Source organism: Glycine max, chromosome 20 (assembly GCF_000004515.6).
Source record: "Glycine max cultivar Williams 82 chromosome 20, Glycine_max_v4.0, whole genome shotgun sequence".
In the NCBI taxonomy this organism is placed as follows: domain Eukaryota; kingdom Viridiplantae; phylum Streptophyta; class Magnoliopsida; order Fabales; family Fabaceae; genus Glycine; species Glycine max.
Genome location: NC_038256.2, coordinates 34,945,908 through 34,962,176, shown reverse-complemented (window position 1 = coordinate 34,962,176; position 16,269 = coordinate 34,945,908). Strand labels below are relative to the sequence as shown.

The following is a 16,269-nucleotide window of genomic DNA, read 5'->3' as shown; positions in this document are numbered from 1 at the left end:
GCACGTTCCTTCGTCATTGAGGACAATGACCATTATGAACCGGAGGGTATCGATAGACCAAAAGGAACAAATGACTCTAATAGGCTCAAACCCAACAAATGACTACGTCTAGTGGTTTTTTTGTAACTGTTAGAGTAATTGGTCACAAATGGAAAACATGGATGGTGAGGAGCATAACCATTTTCCTTTTGCATAGGAGAATATATATTTAGTTATTTACTGGTTCCAAGATAATCTTAGAGTAAAACATTTTTCAATAGTTATTTATTAGATAAATATACATTTTTGTTCTTAAATTTGGGAGCCACTAACAATTACAAATCTGAAACATGAAAATTAAAATTGTCTTACAAAAAGTGTGATTAAATAGTTATTAATGACTTGAGAGCTAATGTTTGTCATATGTCATTTATGTAACTATTATATGTAAAAAAGTTGACTTTTTGGTTTGATCTTTGAACTTAAGAGCCTTTTATTATTTTAGTCTTTAAAACTTAATTATTCATTGATATTTTAGTCACTAACTTAACACATACCCTCACTCACTTTTAAATTTTCAATTGTCTCATATTGCATAAAATTATTAGCATAGACATTATATTCTCTTACTTCTATTTTTTTTGTAATTATTTAAATTATATTATAAATATGAAACTAACTTATAAGTGATTACACCACAATAGTAAGTGCTAAATTTTAGACATTATTAACTAAGATTCTATAAGGTCTCAAACTAGATATTCTACCAAAATTATTTTATTATCTTATATGTTATTAATATGTGTAGAATGCTAGATTAATTAATTAATCTATTTTATGAAATAATGTTATTGACAAAAAGACACTAAAAAAAACTTGACTCATTATAATGATTGAAGAGGACCAAAAAAATAAGAGTTAGAACCTTTTTCTTACATATTTTGTTGCAGTTTTTATATCATTGTTTAAAAGTATTAGAAAACATGACTCATAAGTTAAAAATATATGACATGTAAAATTGAGCATAAAATATAATTCACTCATTATATTTTAAATAAAAAATGTAATTGTTGTCTGTTATGTATATGACCCGCAAAATTGAATATAAAATATATCACCATTAATTATATAAAAAAATAAAAATGATTCATTTTATATCTCTTTGTATTTTAATTTTCTCCTTAATTAAATAAATATACTGAGTTTTAAAATAAATTATTTGTTAATATTTATATAATGCACATTTAAATTTGATTATGATGAGAAACCAATTTAATTTCCCTTTTTTTATTTTCAATTCAGTAATATTATTTGTCATTCTTACAATATTTGTTAAAATTTTAAATTAATAAAATATAATAAATTAATTATTTGCAATTTCAAATATAAAATATAATATTTCTACAATAACTATTCATTCAATTTTCATCATCATAAATAATTATTATCACTATAAATAATATCATTTATATGTAATGTAACAATTAAAAATTCAAAAGTCCTCACACAAACTAAAATAACAATACATAATTAAATTCAAAAATCAAAATATCAATAAAAATCATTAGCTACCAAAGTGCCACGTAGAGATCCACAAAAAATAACAATAAGACTAATTTATCACAATTTTTATAAATTCAGAAACAATTTTAATTTTTCATCTTTCAGGACCTACCTTCTAACGCCTAACAAATTCAAGGACAAAGTTACCCTTGTTTAATATAGGATATACATTACAAAAACGATAGTCAGTACAAATAAGAGTTATACAAAGTCGCGTATTTGACGTGTTGAAAATTTAACTTTTATTCCAACAGATTCATGTGTGGTCAAGCGACTGGACTAATAAATAATTACTTCCTTTGTGCTAAATAGCGGTTCTGATAAAAATACCAAATAGTAATGGAAAATTGGAATTAATAGGAATAAAAAAGGTCAAGAAGACTTGGTAAGGCATCAAAGGAAAAAAAAAATACAACCTAACAGCACTAGATTCAGTGACACAAAGCAAAAATATGAAATATCCATTATACTATAAGAGAAGGGGGAGGGGGGCGCAGGAAGTGATTGTCCAATTATATTCAATTCATCGTATTCTTCAGAAACAGAAGGTAAATCAATCAATGCAAGACAACCTAACCCTTTCAAATACCTGTGAAAATCCAACCCCGACTCGCACCCTGTCCCCAGAGAATAAAATAACAGAAGCCTTATTTCACACTAAGTGAAACTGGCTACAAGGATCGCAGGATGCCATGGCACAGAGTTAATCCCCAGATATAAAAGAAATAAAAAATAAGGAAAAAGGTAAACAGCATACAAGTTAGTAACCAACATAGCCTCCCCACTTCAGGTAACCAAAATCAAAAGTATATCCGGCTTGCTCTGTCAGTGGTTGCTTCTTTCAATGTCAATAAATCCCACCAAATTCTGTTCCTTCAAGCTCCTAGAAGTGAATTGATCTTTTAAACAAGAGAAATGAAAGGGTACAAATAGTAGAAATCAAAACATTGACAATATATGGGAACCCTTACACTTGTTGGTACCTTAGGGCAGAGACAGCAGACCAAAGTTGGCTTTAATTTGAGAAATGAAGTGATGTATCACCATATAACTTCGCTACAAATCTTTCAGATGCTTAAATTCCTCGCAATCAGCTCCAACCTCACTTAGTGACAAGAAAAGCTTTGGCACTATCTTGGCTAACATCAACTTGAAACCCACAGAGGTTGAATTCTGACTGCTCTTTTCACTTACAGAGGCATCTCTAGTCAGCGAGCCAATCAAGTAACCTTTCATATATGCATCACAAGCCTTAAGGATGTTATGACCCCGCCTCCTAAAATGTTCTTTGATGAGCACTTCAAAATCCTAGAGTATTCATCAGTAAGATAACAGTCAAATATACTATACTATGCACAACTCAAAGAAACAACAGCAGCCTCAACAATTCCTAAAGTACACATGAACAAATGCCAAAGAAATATGCAAATGTTGCAATTACTAAAACGAATTCATACATTCATTGAAATAATAGTTTTTTTTTTGGCATAAACTCAAAAAAAAAATCCCAAAATAAGCTAATTCAAACATGCATGTAATCCAAAGTATCCTTCTGCTTCTTTGCTAATCCTGTTATCAACCTTGTAAGAGTTTACATTTTCTATAATGATAACATGAACCATACACACCCCCAGTCTACTGAAAAGTGCGCACAATGCAATAGTGCTTTAACTAAGCATGATAAAATATGAAGAGTTTAATCGAATAGATGGAGTGATATAAAATCTTATAAACCGAATTTATAATCACCTTGGGGGGTTTCCTCATAAGATACATCATAGTCTTGCAGTTAAGTAAAAAGGTATTCTCATTGTATGACAATGAATTTTTCTCTCCTTCGGCTGTTCCAACCTGCTTATCATACCCAGCTTCATTGAAGTAAGGCTTAGAGTTGAGTACTAAGCCTTGCAGTGAAACTAGGACTTGAAGGATGCTAGAAGATTTAGGATCCCATACTTCATTTCCTCTGCCTGTCCATGTATTTAGAAGGCTAAGGCAAACCTTCCCTTCTTCATACAAATTAGGGTTAATCCGCCAACCACCAGAATGATAGTATGCTGACTGCATCATTTGAGACCCAGAAAAAGAACACAGAAAAGGCATGAGATATTTATCCAATTGGACCAAATTTATACAAATTGAATATGTGATTAACATTTAACTATCTTCCCTTTTTTTTGGTGGGGGCGATTATAAATTGGACCACAAAACAACTTCAAGATAAAATTTCCTTACCGGTGGAACATCAGGGTATTCTGGCGGAAGGTGAAAATCAAAGAAAAAGAGTCCATCTTGGTAAGGGGTTCCGTATGGCCCTACAATAACTGCTCTCAAGAGATCCATTCTATCTTCATAAACTCGTACATAGATTTCCTCTGTCAAAATGTTTCAAACGTTTACACTTACTGAAATGGGTGAATAACTCACTAGTCACTACTACCAAACTTAGATGGCATCAAATGCATCACTGACCAGGAAGGTTATTCTGCAATATGCTCCAATCTTGTTGCACTTTCTTAAACCATTTCCGGTTGTTGCTCTGAAAGGGATTGAAAATTATCTAGTTATTGCAGTATAATATAATAAAGGAAATCAAATTCAAAAGAAAGAAGCAGACATATGTGTGCACACTCATACATTTGATGCTTCAATATGATGAGCACTATTGATCTTTGGTTAGCTAAATATAAGAACCTAATCTACATTAATTCTAAACTATAATGATCACTGTGTGAATATTCAGGCAAGTGCAAGCACATGTGTGACATGGTCAATAAATATTTATCAAAGATATACCCACTTGATTTTAAGAAAGACTATATTAGCAACCAACACCCTTTTGTTTGGACAAAACCCAACTCCTTTTCTTTTAACATCTTAAGTTTAAAGACATTAATATAATTTAAAATGTATTTATTTAAAAACAAATTTTGTCAACTTCTCTCTCCTCCACCAAGCACTTTTCTTTCCCTTTAGTTCCCAACCTTTGCTCCCCTCTATTGGTCTGTTAATGCTCCCAGAATTAGGCCATGAAGACATCTTGTGATGAAGATGATTGCAATTATTTAGAAATTGGTATGAAAAAGAAGTTGGCAGCCACAAAAAGTATTACCATAGAGTATGAAATGGTTTCCATCTACAGTGAAGTCTCTCTAGGTCCATTTCATATGGGGACCTAAATTTTGATTTGGAACAGATGTGCCAAGTTTGACAATCATGTATTGCGGTGGGGTTTTTTCCCCTTTTCAATCTAATTCTTTTCTATCAGGCTTGGTTTTCTCTATGTTTCTTGTTGGCCGAATTGCTTTGTTCTCTGCTCCAAGAGAACATACAGTAAATGGGAAGGAAAGGAAAGGTTAGGAGAGAGAAAGAGAAGGAGGTGGAGAGAGGAGAGAGGAGAGAGGAGAGAGAAAATTAGTATTTTTTTAATAGATAAATTTTAAAATACATTAATACCCTTGAATTTAGTTTATTTTGAAAAAGGGTTGACATTTTGGTTTAAATAAAAAGGTGTAAGTAGCTAATACACCAAGTAGGAGTATACTAGCAGCCCCCAATGTACAATAAACATGAAGTACTTATTCATTCTTTCTTTTCCCTACTCTTATTAGAAATAGGGAAGCAGCAGTACCTGTCCATTTGCACCAATAAAATAGTGGTCTGATGGATCTTTAGTTATGTCAAAATGTTTCAAACTGCAAGTGTCATTATCACAACTTGCAGTAGCAGGAGCATCTTCATTTCCCAAGCTACAGAGTGCCGCACTTGCTTCCAGAGTTTCAGTTGCTTCTGAAACAACCTCCTCATACCTTTCATTCTTATTGCCTGAGTTATTCTGTGAAGTAGACTCATCATTAACTACAGGTGATGGATGTTCACATTCAGCTTTTATCTCCAAGGGAATAGGATCCAAGTTCCTTGAGCCCCTTGAGAATATTCCACTGGCAAGTCTAGTGACAAATCGAAATGCTGCTAGGGGAACAGAGAGAGCTGCAGCCCTACCAAAATCATTCTCTCCACTTTCTTCTGCCTCAGAAGTAACACTGCTTGAATTTTCCCTCTCAATATCCTGCCATGTCATAATATTGCATAATTAAATTGAAATATTAAACAGCCACTTAAAATTAGATGCATTGCTCCTGAGTACATGTGTACATAAAGGCAATGAGAAAAATTCGCAAGCCCATGAAAACAGCCAAATTTTGCAAGATTGGGAAAATACAATTTGAAACAAGTTGAAACATGGTAACGATCACAGTACAGGTGGAAAAAGAAACAAACCTCTCTAGAATCCTCAAGGACTTCCATTTCATCGTCATTAACAGTTTCCCAGCTTGCAGCATCACTTATTTCACTCCCAGCAGCAATTGATTCATCATCATCATCTCGACCAACCACATAGATAGCTTGGGGTCCAACCTGGAAATAAAGTAAATTATTGACAGTTAAAATGGAAAATTTGTATCATCAGACATGAAATGCTTAAAAAATAAACTCTATATATATGTATACCAACCTCAATCTTTTATTTTGCATCTTAAGAGACTTCAGACCAAAAGGAAATATCTTAAAAGTGTCTAATTCAAACATTATCTAAGGCTGTTAATGGAAAAGATCCAAAACCCCAAAATTCTTAAAACTATTTTAGAAGTGTTCAATGCACATTCAAAGGATTTTTACCCAGAATTCCTAGTAATAAAAAAACAGAACTTCCCGCAGTGTACAAAATAAACTTTGTAGCTGAATACAAACGTTTTTTTCCACCCACATAGATAAAAGTAGATAAACTGGAATTAATTCTAATTCCCAAACGATGGGAAAAAAAATGTCTTGAGAAGAAAATGTTCCTATTTGACCACTATACATTGCTAACATCAGGAAATAGAATAATTTGGATTCTCGAGTAAGAAACCTCAATAGGAAAAAGAGCATGTCTTTACATATTTCTAATAGTCTCTAGCTTTTCTATTGTTGAGATCCAACATTGACTAGAGATATGGCCAATGTAGTTGATGTGGGACTAAACCACCACCCTTAAGGCTGCAATTAAGGCATATCTCTAGTCGATGTAATGGGACTAAAGGCTGCAATTAAGGTTGGGGTGATTGCAATTAAGGCGACTTTCCAACATATTCCTTATAAGCCTTGGGAGTTGAATTAGGACTTAAGCCAAAATTCTAAGATGATATTAGAGACTATCCTAAATCCATTAATCGGTCACCCAAAATTTTTCTACACCCTAGATGTCTATTCCTCCTATACTCTAGATGTCACCCAAAAATGAGCATGTCTATTGAGCCACCCGCATTTGTCTACAATCCACATGTCCAATTCTAGACATTTAAAAAATTTAGAATGTTTAAATTTCCACCAGTCATTAAAATACTTCAAACAGTTCTTCAGTTTCCAATGACTTAAATAAGATGCAATATATATGTATATGTGTGTGTGCTTGTGTGTATAAATACAGAGAGACAATAGGAAGAAATAACATAAAAATGAGAAAATGAATCTACAAAATGAGCATACCATTGATACCATCCCATCAGCCCAAGTAACTTCAATATCACCATTCTTAAGGCCAGTTATATTTCCAACCCAAGACAGGTCAGAAAATTGCACACAAGTTTCACCAGTTTGGACGTTTACATTGATTTTAATCCCACTCTCTTCAATTTTCTGTGTTGATTTCTCAGTGGACTCTCCAACAGAAGCTGTTTCTAAACAGACAGACACAGGTGACAGGCGAACAACCACATCCCCATAGCAGTAATCATAATCTGGATGGCCCTCTAGCTCATACACACTTACAACTTCCTCCTTGTCAAACTCTCGTGGATCTTCTGCTCTGGCAACTTTTTTTAACCACCTCACACAAGCTGTCCGCTCCTTGGCATTAACACTTCTCACAACCCCAACTCGCCTAGCTTCAGAAATACTCTCACCATCATCGGAGGTCTTCTCTACTACATATTGTTCTGAAACGAATTCATGATCACCAGGATTATCTATAGGAATTAAACTTGTAGAATTTAGTCCACGCTCTATGGTTCCATCCTGCCATGCAACATCAACTTTTGTCCTTGTGTTGGCAATCAAAAGAGCTTTCTCAAAGCTTTCCTCTTTCTTGCGGGCCCTTTTATCTTTCCTGATGACAACTTTTCTAATTTTCTTGCGGTGAAGAGGCCAAGCTTCATGGACAGGTTCCTTTGATACAGAGATAGAACTGCTGCATGAGCTAGAATCACGTGAAGGATTACTTTTATCATTTCCATCATTCCCTTCCAAAACATCAGCTGGATCAAGGTCCATACTATCCTTATTCCCATTTGTTTCCTCAACTGTAGCTTCTTCCGAATCACATCCACTTCCTGTCTGATTAGAATCTAATTCATTGTTAGCAGAATCACTAAGTTCCAATTTTGATATGCCTTTGTCCATGGAAGCTGAGGATGACAGTACTGATGAGGGTAAGAGACACCAGTCACCCAATTGCCAATTTGCATGAGCAAAACAGGACAACAATTTTAAGTTTTTTGGACTCTGCTCCTCAGCTGGGGCAGTAGAAGAATATGGCCCATAACCTGCAGATGCTATCCAATAAACAAACACCGATCCAACTGTAACTTTAGTGACTGTACCTTCTAACCTATTAGCTTTCCACAAGCCAGACAGCCATCTTGAATTCTTGAAAACTGATGAGGAGCTAGCCCTTACCCGTTGCCCTGGGTAATAAGGAAAATGCCCATCTTCAAGAATATTCTTTGAAATTGGTTTAAGATTCAATGGATCTGCTTTCGAGACTTTACAAATTGAACCATCATCAAATAAGATGGTCACATTATCCAAAACATCATCAATTCTGCCAAGCCAATGCCCAAGCACCACATAATCACCAACAGTGAAATCCCTAATACGATTTAAGTTTTTTGATGAGACGTCTTTTATTATAGATCCATCATGGGCCAACAGATCCACACATATATTGACATCAACCACTACACCCACTTGTCCAGTAGGGTCTGAAGCAGCAGCAACAAAATCCCCATGTAAAAATCCACGATCAACAACTTCGACATCGCTGAAATTTAGAGTGGATTCAGATTCGTCCATCCACAGTACTCGCAGCTGGTCAGCCAGAAGCACATCAGTTTTATCATGCCCAGCAGCACCATTACTTTCAGAATTTCTACTAGCATTATTGCTGTCATCACCTTCCTCATCATCACCATCCTCATCCTCACTATCATTTTCGTCATCAGTGATGCTGCTATCTGAATCCGAATCAGAATCACCAGCAACTTCTGTCACAATCCCAATCATGCCACTGATATTATTTTTCACGACATCTTGTCTATAGATATGCGGTGTACTACTTTTCTTATAAGAATTGTCACCCGGTTCATTAACTTCACGACTTTCAGTATTTACACTTGGATCGCTGTTGGCAGACTCACTGGCAAGAGCACCTTGGTTCAAGGAACTACTAGCACAAGCATTTTCAGCAGGCTCGTTGTCTTCAGAAAACGCTTCATGCCGTTGAACTCCCATCTAAAATCATAACATATCAATGTCAATAGATATTCTAATCTTGTTATTCACCTGAATTCAGCAAAAGAACCAATAAACAAACTTATCAAAGGCAAGTTCTATCCAAAAACAATAGTTCCACCTCTTCCATAACTTTTTTATATACTCAGCAGACATGGGGCAAAATCTATCCTTTAACTAAATAAAAATATAGTAAATGTAAATATTTAAAACGCATTTGAACAAAATGGTTAACAGAAAACTTTTGGTGCTAAGAAACAAAAATGTACATGACGCCACCAAAAGGAGAAAAATAAACCACCTACTTTCATCAACACGTCAACAAACAAAAGGGAATCCCATTCTGGATCTGAAATCACACCGGGGAATCAAACAAAAACACGGTTCTGCTGCCAATCGCAATCCAGTTTGCGAATTCAAATTCGCACGCACGCACACGGCATCATCAATAAAACCATTTCAGCTGAATCAGACAACATCGTAATTAACATTATCCGAAATCGAAATCGAAATCAATGGCTAAACGCAGATTAATATACCCTAAAGTAGCTCAAACGTTCATACGAATAACAACAAAAGGCACGCGGATAAATTGATCGAAAACGAAAAAAGAAGAGGAAAACGTAACAAGGAACAAACGAATGAGCTAGATTTTAAGGTTGCATCGGCGCCGCGCGAGGTTAATCATTTCAGAAAACAAAAATATTAACATGGCAAAAGAAAGACCGATATTAGCGAAAAATTGAAAGGGAAAAGAAAATCCATAGTTGATGAAACGCGAGCGAGATTTGAAGCGTACCTTGGGAAAAAGAAGAAGAGGTTTGGGTATCAGACAAAGACGAGAACGATGAGGAAGAAGAATATGTGATAGACTCCGCACAGAGGAACCAGTTTTTGTTGCAAAATAGGGGCAAATGCGTTATTTCATTAAAGTAGCTTCTGCTTCCATATCCAGCTATCTGCTAACCCATCAGGACCGTTCGTTTTGAAGACTAGATCAAAACTCTGACATTTCATTTCATAATACTTTCTTTTTTAACCATGGTGTTCATGGATGGAATTAAATCCATTGTGAAGAAAATATTTATTTGATTTATTCATTTATCTTTCAATCAGTTTTGTAATTCGACCCCATCTAATTGCAAACGATTTGAATTAGGTAGATTTTGACTTTAATCTTACTTTTATTTTTTTGAGAAAGTATTAAATAAAATATAAGATATAATGATAAAATAATTTAAAAATTTAAACATTTCATTTATACGTTACTTCTTCCATCCCAAAATAATACATAAAAATAATAATAATTTTATAAAATTAATTTTATATCATTATTAATTTATTTATAAATTTTGATGTTCACCATTAGTATTATAAGAAATTATTATAAATAAAAAATAATAATTAATACTATGTTGAAAAGTTAAAAATATGACAATCGTAATGAGATAGAGATATTATTATACAACTGATAATAGTGTAAACTTTTTAAATATATATTATATCAAAAATAAATTTACACAATTTGATAATTTTATTTATGCATCTTGACTAAATATAGTTAGTAAAAAAATATTTTATAAATAGGTACAAATTATGTTATAATTTTATAAATATATAAGAAATAAAAATGTAAATACAAGTGATATTATTAAATTATGAATAAAAATATACACGAGTATAAGATTTTCTTTTGGATTTGATTAGATTCATTTTGAAAATTAAATTTGAAATCTGATAAAATTCAATAAAAAAAAAAGTTTTTCAAGTGTTTTATCATTTCATATACTTTCATTCATTTTTATCAGAGAGGTTTTTTTAATTTATCATCCAATCATTTTTTTTCAAAGCTTTTCAATTCAATTGGATTCAATCAAAAGCGATTTGAATTGGATCGATTTTTAATTTTAATTTTATTTTTATTCTCTTAACAAAAATATTGAATAAATGATAAGATATAATAAAAAAATAATTTTAAATATCAAACATTTCATTTACATGTCATTATATAATTAAAATAAATGTACACAACTTGATAATTTTATTTATGTAATTTAACTCAAATAGTTAATAAAAAATTATTCTTAATTAAATATTTTTTTTATAAATAGGTGATAATTAGTAACGAATAAATTTAAATATTTGTAAAGAATACATCAATTTTTCATTGCATTAATTTGTTTACGAATAAATTTAAATATTTGTAAAGAATATATTAAATTTTCATTGTATTAATTTGTTAACTTATTTTTTAGATAAATTAATTTGTTAACTTTAATAGCATGTATCGTTGGAACACATTAATACGACTCTTATTTTATTGTTTCAGAAGTACGGTTTTCTCTTTTAAAATTGGTTTAATAGTTTTTTTTTCAGATTAATCAAATGTATTTAATATTTATTTTAACATGGGATTCACTATAAAGAAAATATGGGATTTTGATTTCGGCCCAAAAGTAGGAGAATTTATCTTCAAATTATTTTTCAACAAACTTGTCTATATAAAAACTGATTTTGAAATAATTTATTTTTTGAAGCTATTCCAAACACACCCGAGTAGAAAAAAATAACAAAACTAATGTTGGTCTATTTCTTTTCTCTGAGTAAAGACATACTAGTAACAAAAACGAATAACGACTTCAAATAAATAATAAAAAAAAGGAATAATTTCTCTATGAAAAAGAAAAAGGAATAACGAAATGACATGTTTGGTTCCGAAGCAAAGTCATGAAAATGCTAATTTAGGTCGTGCAAGTTTCAGATTGTCGAGAATTCTTTCCAGAGTAGTCTTTGAATCGAAGATAATGCCTAATTTTATTGGCTAACGTAAGGTATAAATTAATTTAGGTCAAATCACGCGCGATTCGTTTGTTGGGTTGATTTTCTTTTTTCTATTTTTTCCTGCCATCTCATACTATAACAGTAAGGTTTTCATTTTTCTCATATAAAGGAACTATATATAAATTTCCTAAACCTCAAATTATTAGCTAGTTATGATTATTTTTTGCTACAATATAAGTAATGATTATTATAAACAATAAAATTGTCTTAATAAATTGTTAAAGTATAACAATTATAATATTATAGATTATTTAGTCCTTTCACCTTAATTTATTTTAGATACGACTAACGTAGTTCTTTATTTGTATAAATTAAATAAGTTCAATTGCACTTCTAATTCTCATTTTTTTTAATGTATAATTTTGGTTTTTTAATTTTTTTTTAACATCACATTAGTATAAAATATTCATGGATGATAAATAAATCCGATTGATTATTTTTAGTGAATTTTTTTAAATCACATTTTTTTATTCATAATATTTAAATTTAAGATGTTTTTTTATAGAGTCGGGTCCAATTTTACTCTATTCAATAACTTATTGGTTGGTCTTTTCAATTTTACTCACTCAATTGTAATTTCTTAATTATTATAATTAAATCCATCATCAAATCATCTCAAGTTCAATTCAATAATTAATAGAAATATAATGAAAAATTAATACAATATTGATGTGTAAAGATTGACAAAGAAAGAATACAAAACATTCATGAAAACAAAATTGTCTTTATTTTCATTCTGATAAACAACATCATAGTGAGAAGATACAAAATTGGTTAAATAGTTAAAGAAGATTATAAGTCCGAATCTTTATTATTAATAACTAATATTTAATGATAAAAAAACATTAAAGTGAAAAAATAAATCTTTATTCTTGCACGAAAGTGTAACAGGGACCTCAGGGCTCAGGCTTTTCTGCAGTAGTACATTTGTTGTTTTAAAGACCACACGAGAGACAATATAGACAACAAAATTTTCCACAGCAGTGCATTATAATTCTTAGAAATCGCTATTCATACAGTTACACATTTTTTAAGTACAAGAGAGCATGCATGGTTAATTATATTATTCGATTAACTAGAGGCGTTAAGTTTTCCACAATCAAAATCTGACTTCTTCAACAGCAGTTCGGCTAGGAAATCAGGCAAAACTTTGTCCCTAAAATGTGCAACCATTTTCAAATCACCCTGCAAAACAAACCCCAGAACATAAGATGTAACACTTATATCAATGTTTCTCCATCTTCTCTCTTTTGCATATTTCCTCAAGCTAGCATCAATTTTTTTGTATTGCTCCTTGGCCTTACCCTCTTCACCCATCTTTTTAACAACATGTTTGCAAGTTTTTCTGGAGAAGGCCTCAGCTAGATACCTGGCTAAAATAATCCCATCCTCCAAGGCACAACACCCACCTTGCCCTAGGTCAGGGGCCATGGGGTGAAATGCATCTCCAACAACACAAACATTGCCTTTGCTAATGTTCCCCAACATGAGCTCCCACTGATGTCTATATCTCAATGGAGATGTTAAAATGTCTTTTGGGTCTGTTTTCTCTATAAAGGTTTTAATATTACTTGGCATCTTCTCAACCTTTCTCAACACCAATTGCTTCATTTTGGATGGGTTATTTGCTAGCTCCTTCTCTGCAACATAAGCAAAGTAAATGTGAAAGTTGTAACCATATACTAAAGTGATTTATGATGTGACATAATTGTGATATAGTGATTGACAAAAATTGGTTTTTAAAAATGTTAAAATTTTTATAAAGATTAAAATTAAAAAACTAAAATGATATTAAAGTATTAAACTATAATTTTAAAAAGAGTTTAATGTTTGTAAAATCATATATTATGTAAAAAAATTTACACTATAATTTCTTCTCTTTTAAAAACTAAAAAAATATATATATATTTTAGCAAGTACATTACTGAAACAAAGAATTCATTCACCTTCACTGGTGGGAGTCCAAGTTAGAAACCAATAAACAGTTTTGTCATCACATGGCATTACACCAGATCGAAAGCCCTTCCCAAAGTAGTGCATGAATTTGGGCTCAAGCCCATGATTATCCATCACCTTTTTGTAACCCCTGATTACGTATCTCCCGGTAAAAGAGGCCTCTTTGAAGCCCAACCACTTTGCCACCACGGAGTTTATTCCATCACACCCAATCAATACCTTTTCAATTGCAAACATCCACGTATCAATTAATGATTAGCTTGTACTTGAAGTTCTTTACTTCTTAAGTTCAATTAGATCAATTCCAAAAAAAGAAAAACAAAGTTCAATTAGATCATTCCATTAAGGGGAAGAAAGAATCTTAATTTGCTAATTTCACATGTCACGTCACGTTGTTTAATTTTTAATTACCTTGGTTTTGATGCTTGTTCCATCAGCAAGACGGACTATCTTAATCTTAGAGAAACCAGATTCCTCAATAGCAACAACCTTTGACAAGAATCTGATGGTTCCACTTGGAAGCACGTTAGCAATTGCTTCCAACATTAACTGTCTTCTAACACAACGAACTTCACAGTCTCCACTAGATCGCATGCATGCATGGCAACACACCCATTATTATCATTAATGGGAGAATTTTAAAATCAAAATTAATTTAGAACTTGGTTGGTTTTATATATATCTACAACCGATTCAATCAGCCACTGAAACTTTTTTGCCCTTTTTGGTAATCAGTTTGAATTTCAAAGATGTGTCCTTCTCGCATTAATTTAATAAAAAGCATAGCAATTATTGGCAAGTTGAATCAAAAGCATAGCAATTATTGGCAAGGCATATACGTGTACTTACTGTTTTCCTGTGCCCTCGAAAGACAAGCTTGATGTTTGTTGCCCCATAATCAAAGATGTAGTCACATTCCTGCACTCCAATTTCCTGTACTTTAGTTTCAGGCTAATACTATATAGGAGTTTAGGACTAAATTAAGATTAAAATTATTTTATTAACGTTTCTTTTTTACCATTTTATTTATCTATCTCATTTATGAGTACAAGATCACATTAATTACTGAATTTTTAATTATGTCTTTATTTTTTCAATTCTTAAGTATTTTACAAACTTATAACAAATATAGGACAATGATAGAGTAAAATATTACGTTAGATTGTTCGTTGATCACAACACGTACGTGACAACACTTAAAGAAAAAATTGTACATGGTATGTTCTCAGGACTGGAAAGTGGAAGCCATACATAAATAAGATTATCAAATAAGATTTTCTGTGGATCTTGTCGTACGGAAATAACGGAGACTGGAGAATTTTTTTTCATTATTTCGTCTGGTTTTTAATTTTTGAAGGAAAAAAAGTTAAAATCTCGCTCTTTTATTGTTTATTTTTTCAGTTTTGGAAAATTTAGAAAGGAATGTATCAGTTTATAATTTTCAAACAATATAACTAAATTGTCTCAAATTCATTTTTACTCGTCACCTTTTTTGTATTCTTTATAAATATATAAATGTATAATAATATATGAAGAGGGATCAGCTTGTTCTAAGATTCTTTTTATCTTTATCATTTATTTTCTTGACATCATGAGTAATTAACCTTAATCATTATATTTTAAGAAAATAAATAATTATGATAAACAATAACTTCTTTAAAGTTATGTTGATCATTCCTCGTAATATATTATTCACCATAACCAGCCACTTTTTATCCATCTTCTTCTTCTCCATCTCTCCCCCGGCCTTTCTTTTTTTCCTTTAACATCACTCTCTTCTCTTTCCTTCAAACAAGACGCGCTGGTAGATATTAACGTGATTCATGGGTAATATAGTTGAAATAAAGTTGAAACAGATCTATAGTATTGCGACAAAATGAAAAATGTAGTATTTACTCTTTTAGCTGGACATGTTGGTGACGAAGAATGGCTCCGACGCCAAGAGCATCCAAGGCTTTCCAAGCGTTAGTCCATGTTGTTAAAGCAAATCCAGTGACCCTCAAAGTATCTGAATATTCTAACACCAAACTTTGGACACCCAACCTGCCAAATTATATATTCTTAGCTTAAACTAAATTAATAAACGCTCAAGTGTTTATTTTCCTAGCTATTAGTGCTGGAAACGGTCAAAGAGAGATACGTACCTATGAAGAGCCAAGGATGTTGCGAGCCCAGCAATTCCAGCTCCCACAATCACAATGTCTTCAACAAGTAGTGATTCCATTATTACTTTCGATCTTTTTTTTTTCCGTGGAAATTAAGATGATCAATCTTTTTAGTACTAGCTAGCCTTTGATTTAGTAACTTTAAAATCCTTGTTCCCAGAGCTAAATAAGGTGCTTTAATTTGTACTTTCTGAGATGATAACCGTTTATATAG

General features: G+C 32.0%; 2 protein-coding genes across 7 annotated transcripts; both read right to left on the bottom strand.

The window, feature by feature from the left end:
* Nucleotides 1-2,046: 2,046 nt before the first annotated feature.
* LOC100809513 (probable ubiquitin-conjugating enzyme E2 23) lies at nt 2,047-10,100 on the bottom strand. 6 transcript variants are annotated; one of them, XM_006605798.4, is made up of 10 exons: nt 9,893-9,992; nt 9,399-9,556; nt 7,072-9,093; nt 5,824-5,961; nt 5,174-5,611; nt 4,015-4,081; nt 3,778-3,917; nt 3,292-3,603; nt 2,514-2,850; nt 2,047-2,425 (listed from the first exon to the last, which is right to left on the bottom strand). In XM_006605798.4, exons 2-9 carry the CDS (start codon nt 9,402-9,404, stop codon nt 2,599-2,601), a joined length of 3,375 nt encoding a protein of 1,124 aa, XP_006605861.1. In that variant the 5' UTR covers nt 9,405-9,556; nt 9,893-9,992; the 3' UTR covers nt 2,047-2,425; nt 2,514-2,598. The 6 variants fall into 6 exon arrangements, with proteins under 6 accessions (XP_006605861.1, XP_006605860.1, XP_006605862.1 ...); XM_006605797.4 differs by having other exon boundaries at nt 2,526-2,850; XM_006605799.2 differs by lacking the exon at nt 9,399-9,556 and having other exon boundaries at nt 2,526-2,850; nt 9,893-10,100.
* Nucleotides 10,101-12,785: 2,685 nt separating this feature from the next.
* On the bottom strand, nt 12,786-16,269 carry LOC100808968 (monooxygenase 2). The gene is made up of 6 exons (XM_006605796.3): nt 16,035-16,269; nt 15,787-15,933; nt 14,740-14,808; nt 14,302-14,473; nt 13,881-14,109; nt 12,786-13,574 (listed from the first exon to the last, which is right to left on the bottom strand). Exons 1-6 carry the CDS (start codon nt 16,112-16,114, stop codon nt 13,006-13,008), a joined length of 1,266 nt encoding a protein of 421 aa, XP_006605859.1. The 5' UTR covers nt 16,115-16,269; the 3' UTR covers nt 12,786-13,005.